The sequence below is a fragment of the Miscanthus floridulus genome, unplaced genomic scaffold (genome assembly GCF_019320115.1).
Source record: "Miscanthus floridulus cultivar M001 unplaced genomic scaffold, ASM1932011v1 os_1056_1_2, whole genome shotgun sequence".
Lineage (NCBI taxonomy): Eukaryota > Viridiplantae > Streptophyta > Magnoliopsida > Poales > Poaceae > Miscanthus > Miscanthus floridulus.
In genome coordinates, this window is record NW_027097493.1 from 36,530 (window position 1) to 44,056 (window position 7,527).

Here is a 7,527-nt window from a genome sequence, read left to right on the forward strand (position 1 = left end):
GGTCAGAATAATAACAATATTATAATAAACTAAAAACATATCTATTTTTTCAAAATTAAATTCTCCCGTTGGTTCAAATTTAATAATAAAAATAACAACTTTAAATATGCAGCGGAAAACGTAAATATTCTCATTATTATTTTTCTAGAAACTTTATAGTACTGTACTTTTCTCTGAACAAAATTGTCGTTGGATCAAAATTGTGCAGAGTTGGACATCAAAATTCAATTGAAATTCATCATAATATGTATCAAAAGTTTTTGGAAAAATAAAATCAGTATTGTTCCTTCGGCCGGACCAAGAAAGCGGCCTGGCCTACTTCTCTGCACGCACGCTGCCCGCACCTAGGCCGCAACGTGGGCTTGGGATGGAAAAGCCACGCGGCACGCTCGCCCGCTTGGGCCGCATGTTGGCCCGATCAACCGGTGTCATTCACTCCGATCCGACAGCAGTGTGGTGAAATCAGCCGATCAAAAACAGTGATGCAGCGCCCTTCCCCAAAACCCTAACTCATTTTGACTCCCTCCATCTCCTCTCTCAGCGTAGCGATGGCGAGCGACCGAGAGACGTAGTGGAGCATGGCGCCGTCACCGGCCCCCTCGCCGGCGTGTGCGCTCCCCAATGGGTGAGCGTGTCGCCGTCAAGTGGCCTAGCGGCGGTGCCCTACCACGCCCGTGGAGGCCGTGCCTGAGCGACAGTGGCGCTTTCTTTTCGTGAACCGGTGAAGCGGTGCTTCCCGCACGACGGCGGTGATGGCATCGGCATGGTAAGCCTCTTTCCCTTCCCCTTCTTCCCCTTGTGGATCTTGTTCCTCTTCTTGGGTTTCATCGATTAGGATTAGGGTTAGGGTTTGATTAGGTTTCGGGTTAGGGTTTCACTGTTTATTTTCCCTGTGCTGTTCTTTATGGGTTTGAGCTCGGATTCGAGTTCTTTTCTAAAACCCGAGCCCTCTGTCTTACTTGTTTCTTCACCCAATTAGGGTTAGGGTTCGGTGACCCTCTTCTCTTCTTAGATCCAAACGGATCTAATCTGTTTCTTGTCGTTCACCCGTTCTAGATCTAAAAAACCTAGAAAACGAGGCTTTGGTACCATTGTTAATCTATTCTAATCACATAGTCATAGATCTAGCCGGGCACATCTTATAAATGGATAACATGTTCTAGTACATGAACTAAACAGAGATTAGAGGGAGGAGTAGTGCTAGGTTACCGACCATCGTAGGCTTTTGATCCAGATGCGTCGGCCATGGGTGTTGTGTCGGTGTCTACGCGAGGGTAGCGACGGTCGGTGAAGACGGTGACGGTGATGCGTGGTGGCGACCGGTGGCGGCGCAGCTGGTGGCTTCTCATCATTGGCTGCGCCCCTCTCTAATTGGGTTAGGGTTTGTCGGTGGGGAGCTCGGCTCAGGCGAACCTTGTGTCTAGAGCCACTGGCCCCACCCTTATTTATTGCGCAGTGTGACAGGGGCCCTCTAGCCATAGTGGGCTGGACGCTCCTGACCAGGGCACGAATCAAAGGCCCAACTAAGCCGTTAGGCCTAGTTTAGGATTAGGCCTAGCCCTAGGGGGTTCGAGCTGGGCCGCCGCACTGGGCCCTCAAGGCCAGGGGACCCAACCCCAAATAGGTAAGTAGTAGTAGTATTTGACCCATAGGAACAGGCGAACAGGAGAACCAGGCGTACGACTGTACGAGATAGGACTCCGCGTTGCCTTCCACATCCGCGACTCCCGTCCCATGCCCTTCCACCACGTGGCCGCTACTTTGTTCCTGCGTGAGTGCCGAGTGAGCGACTCCCGTGCGACTATGTGAGGCTGCGAGCAGCGAGCGATCCCGTGCGCGGTGTGTCTTGGCGATCTTTGCGAATCACGACTCCGGGCGAGTGCGAGCGGCCAGCGGCACTCTGTCTATTCCTGCTGGTTTTCGTATACGGAGGTAAGAAACTAGCCCTTGCCCTAAGGCTTTATTTTTTATACTTCTTTACATTTCGGGTTTAGGAATCCCATATGGTGTAGCAATCATGTAAAATTTAGTATGGCATATTTTTTTAATTACTTACTACTTGTCTGAATATACAGTGAAGTCATGTTGCCCAAAAAACATTCATCTGGAAGTGAAAAAAGAAAAAAGAAGTGAAGGACAGAGGCCTTGAAAGAATCACAAAAGGGATCTATTCATAAATTTTTTAAGAGCAATACAAGCACTACAAGAAATTCAGATGAATGGGCAATAGTTGCTGTGGAGGATCAAACTACGCAATAAGAAGATCAAAGCCGTATAGAAGATAATGTTGGCATCGACATGGATGATAATAATGTGAGTGACCATGAGCCCATATTTAATTCTCCTACGACGGAATCTACTCGTGCTGATGAAGAACCAGTTTTTACTATTGATATGTATGATCCAGTAAATTGGGACAATCTTGATAACAAAGCAAGGGACATATTAGTGGAGAAGGGGCCTATTAGAGAAGAAAATATTGTGTTTCCAATGGATGCCAGATCAAGACGTTTTGCATACACTCATTATTCTAGGAAAATGAGCAATGGCGAGGTACATGATAGGAAATGGTTGGTCTATTCAAAAAGTGTTGACAAAGTGTTTTGCTTTTGTTGTACGTTGTTTGGTTCTAGTAACCGCAAGAGTTCATTGGGGCATGGTGGCTTTAGAGATTGGAGCCATGTTAGTGAAAGACTAAAAGAGCATGAAGTTAGCGTGGATCATATGACCAACATGAACTCTTGGAATGAATTGAGAGTTAGATTAAGCAAACATGAAACAATTGACAAGGAGTTGCAACATCAAATCACAAAGGAGAAAGAACGCATAAGGCTAGTTCTACTAAGAATTGTTGCCATTGTAAAGTTTCTTGGTAAATGCAGTTTAGCTTTTAGAGAATCTAGTGAGCAACTTTACAATGATGTGAACGGTAATTTCTTAGCTTGTTGTGAGATGGTTGCTGAATTTGACTTGGTAATGCAAGACCACCTTAGACGCATTCAAAACAAAGAGCTACAATATCATTATCTTAGTCATAAAATTCAGAATGAGTTGATTTCACTTATGGCTTCTAGAATTACAAGCTCCATCATAAAGATTGTTAAAGAGACCAAATATTTCTCAGTTATTCTTGATTGTACCCCAGATGTGAGTCACCAAGAACAAATGAGCTTGTTGGTTCGATGTGTTGATATGTCTGATGAGAAAATAAAAATTGGGGAGTACTTTCTTGGTTTCATGAAGGTGGATGACACATCTGGTGAGGGGCTTTTCAATGTATTAGTTGACTCCATCAAATCATTTGGCCTTAATGTTGATGATATTAGAGGTCAAGGTTATGACAATGGCTCTAATATGAAAGGAAAACATAAGGGGTACAAAGTCGTTTGCGTGAAATAAATCGAAGGGCTTTGTATATGCCATGTGCATGCCACAGTCTTAATCTCACTCTTTGTGATATGGCTAAATCATGCAGTAAAGCTATTTCATTCTTTGGAATTGTGCAGAGGATATATGTATTATTTTTAGGTTCTACCAAAAGATGGAATGTTTTGCTTGAACATGTTCCAGATTTGACTGTGAAATCATTAAGCAATACTCGTTGGGAGAGTCGCATCAAAAGTGTCCGAGCAATTAGATATCAAGCTCCTCAACTAAGGTCAGCTTTGTTGTGGCTAAGTGAGGATGGAGATACTGAACCAAAGGATAGAAGTGATGCAAAAAATTTATATGACGTGCTTGGCAGCTTTGAGTTCATACTTGGTATGGTTATTTGGCATGACATTTTATACTCTGTAAATATTGTTAGTAAGAAGTTGCAATCACCATCCATGTGCGTTGATTCTACCTTGCAGCATATAGAAGTTATGGTGAATTACTTTCAGAACTACAGAAATACTGGGTTTGCTGATAGTGTGGTTGCTGCCACAGAAATAGCACTTGAAATGGGAGTAGAGGCATTATTTCCAGTAAAGCGTCGTTCTGTTAGGAAGAAACAATTTGATGAAACTGAATGCAATGAAGCTATCTTGCAAGCTGAGAAGGATTTTGAAACTTTTTATTTTTTGGTTATGGTTGATATGGCAATTAGTTCATTGAAAAGCAGATTTAAAGAACTACAGTCATTCAATGAAAAATTCGGATTTCTAATGAATTCAACATCCTTGAAGGCAATGGATGGTGCTGATCTAAAAGACCATTGCATTAAATTTGTAAAAACTTTCTCTTTAGATGGTTCATCGAATGTTGATATAAATGACATGATTTCTGAGTTAGCTGTTATGCAATCTACTCTGCCAGATAAGCCAATGCCTGTTATGGAGATTTTTGAGTTTGTCACAGAAGTGGATTGTTATCCTAATATTTCTATTGCTTATCGAATCCTATTCCCTATGCCTATGACTGTGGCCTCAGCTGAAAGAACATTTTCAAAGCTGAAATTATTGAAGAATTATTTGAGGTCTATAATGTCCCAAGAAAGATTAAATGGTTTGGCAACTTTATGCATCGAGAAGAAATTATTAGATGAAATTGATATTGAGGCCATCATCAATGACTTCGCAGCAGCAAATGTTAGAAGAAATTTTTAAGATAATATAAGATGTATAACTTTTTTGTTGTTTCATAAGAATTTTTTTATGCATTACACTTATTAAAATTATAATTATATTATTAGACTTATATTAAGGGGCCCATCGCATGTGGCTTCGCTCCAGGTCTATAATTTGACAGGGTCGGGGCTGTTTAGGATTAGAGATCAATCTAACACAGGCAACGTGTTATACATGCAGTCCAGTCCATCGTACATGTCCATGGGCTTGTACCCGGTCATCCCCTCAAGGTCCCTGCTCCACCTCCGCACCTGCTCGCGGGCGTGCGGCGCCGGCTCCAGGCACATCCTCGCAAGCAGGACTGCGGCCGCCGCCATGGCGGACGGCAGGAGCTTCACGCAGCGGTGGTCGAACAGAGATGAGTCGGCGATGGCGTGCGCCCTGCGCCGCACCTCTTGGTCGACGTGCCTCCTCGTGAAGTGCTCCACGAACGTGTGCGCCGTGGGCCCATCGAGCCGGTACCCGAGCGCCGTGAGCAGGGAGCGCTCCACGTCCAGCACCTCCTGGCTCACCGCGAACCCGCAGCAGGTGGCGATGTCCCTCGTGTTCATCATCCTCGGCGCAGTGTCCCTGTTGTCCTCGTACTTGGACGCGGTGTAGACCGCCGTCGCCCCAGGAGACAAAGCTGGTAGTCGGCGTTGTCGATGTCATCGGCGCCTGTGGCCATGATGGCTCTCGCCGAGAGGAAACGGTCGGGGTAGCTGATAGCACGGTGGAGCACGTCCTGGCCGACGCTGAAGTGCCGGGCAAAGTCATGCATCCACGGGACCAGCGCGGCACACGCCACGGCATCCGTGCAGCCCGGCGACAGCCGCTGCCTAGCATCTGTCTCCAAGGCCTAGAGGCTGGTGCCGATGTCGTCGTCGTCGCTGTCATAGTCGTAGGTGTTAGAACTATAGGATTGATCTAGGGTAGAACCGAGGGACTTCTAGGTAACTAGTTGATCCTAAACAAGCCCTAGTACATCTAGACAGAGAGATGGAGACATAGAGATAGATAGATAGATAGGTAGTTCGAACCTGAGACCGCAGGGGTGGAAGATCCAGTGGCCTCCATCTGGTTCATCAATGCAGTCTGTGCACGGGCAGCGATGGTTGGGGAAGAGTTAGTGAAGTCCAGCGACGTGATGGGGTGCAGTGAGGCCGACGGTGATGACGATGGCGTCTTCCCGTCGCTGGCTACGTACCCTTACTAGATCGGACTTAGGGTTTGTTAGTGGGGCTGATTGGCTCACGGGGAACCTCGTACATTGAGCCGCCGGCCCCCATCACTTTATATAGCGCAGTGCGATGGGGGCCGACCAACCATGTAGGGTTGGGCGCCCCCGATTAGGGCGCGTGACCAAGGTCCAATAGGCCATTGGGCTTATTGGTAGGGAGATCAATCCAACATTCTCCCCCTTGATCTCACACTATTACTTTTATCTTTAAACTTTAAACTTCAATCCTTTTATCCTTACTCATTTCTTCACAGATGATGCATAGAGCATGTTTCATCGTCACGGTCAATCACCGATAGATTTAACAGCTACAATGCACGTCTCTGATCTAAAATAGATACTTTAACTTTTGGGCCCTTTATAGTCCAGGAATCATAGGCTTTCCCTTAAACCCATGCCGGCTACATGTTCTCTGAACACGTTGGGTGGTAAGCCTTTTGTAAGCGGATCCGCGAGCATCTTTTAGGTACTTATATGCTCAAGACTTATCATTTGATCCTGGACTCTATCCTTCACAACATAATACTTTATGTCAATGTGTTTGGCAGCACTACTTGACCTATTGTTGTGAGCATACTATACTGCTAAATTATTATCGCAGTATAACTTTAGTGGTCTATAGATGTCGTCAACCACTTCCAAACCGGGTATGAACTTCTTTAGCCAGTTCACCTACCCCGTTGCCTCATAACACGCTACAAACTCGGTATACATTGTGGACAATGTAGTGATGGTTTGCTTTGAGCTTTTCCATGAAATAGCTCCCCCTACGAGAGTGAACACATATCCAGACATGGATTTTCTATTATCTCCCGCATAATCAGAATCTGAATATCCCACTATATGGAGTGAATCAGATCTTCTATACGTCATCATGAGGCCTTTCGTTCCTTGCAAATAACGCAAGACTTTCTTTACCAATTTCCAGTGTTCTATTCTAGGATTGCTCTGGAATCTGCCAAGTAACCCGGTAACAAATGCCAAGTCAGGGCACGTGCACACTTGAGCATATTGCAAGCTTCTGACAGCTGAAGCATATGGAACCACTTTCATTTGATCGATCTCATATTGGTTCCTGGGGCATTGAAAATCTCCATATCTGTTGCCCTTGACTATAGGAGCAGGTGAGGGACTACATTTGTGCATACTGAATTTCTTTAAGAATTTTTCTATGTATGCTTTTTGTGACAGTCCTAATACCCCTTTTCTTCTATCTCGGTGAATCTCGATCCCTAGAACGAACGAAGCTTCACCAAGATCGTTCATATCAAATTTTGAGGACAAAAACTTCTTTGTCTCTAGTAGTAGACTGACATCACTACTAACAAGTAAGATATCATCCACATACAGGACAAGGAAGATAAACTTCCCATTCTTAAACTTTGCATAGACACAATTGTCCTCAACATTATCTTTAAACCCAAAATTCTTTATTGTCTGATCAAACTTCAAGTACCACTGTCTTGAAGCTTGTTTTAATCCATAAATGGATTTCTTTAGGCGGCATCCCAATCGTTCTTTTCCTTCCATGACAAAACCTTTCGGTTGTGCCATGTAAACATTTTCCTCTAAGTCTCTATTGAGAAATGTCGTCTTTACATCCATCTGATGTAATTCTAAATCGTAATGTGCCACTAATGCCATTATGATTCTGAAGGAATCCTTACATGAGACTGGAGAAAAGGTATTATTGTAATC

At 44.5% G+C, this 7,527-nt stretch overlaps 2 protein-coding genes across 2 annotated transcripts; one reads left to right on the forward strand and one right to left on the reverse strand.

The window, feature by feature from the left end:
* Window positions 1–2,298: 2,298 nt before the first annotated feature.
* LOC136533657 (uncharacterized) lies at window positions 2,299–4,589 on the forward strand. Its single transcript, XM_066526203.1, has 4 exons — window positions 2,299–2,570; window positions 2,883–2,973; window positions 3,046–3,374; window positions 3,476–4,589. The coding sequence occupies exons 1-4, from the start codon at window positions 2,299–2,301 to the stop codon at window positions 4,587–4,589; spliced, it is 1,806 nt and encodes a 601-aa protein (XP_066382300.1).
* A 167-nt stretch (window positions 4,590–4,756) lies between these two features.
* On the reverse strand, window positions 4,757–5,164 carry LOC136533658 (putative cyclin-F2-1). The gene has a single exon (XM_066526205.1). It carries the CDS (start codon window positions 5,162–5,164, stop codon window positions 4,757–4,759), a length of 408 nt encoding a protein of 135 aa, XP_066382302.1.
* Between the last annotated feature and the right edge of the window lie 2,363 nt (window positions 5,165–7,527).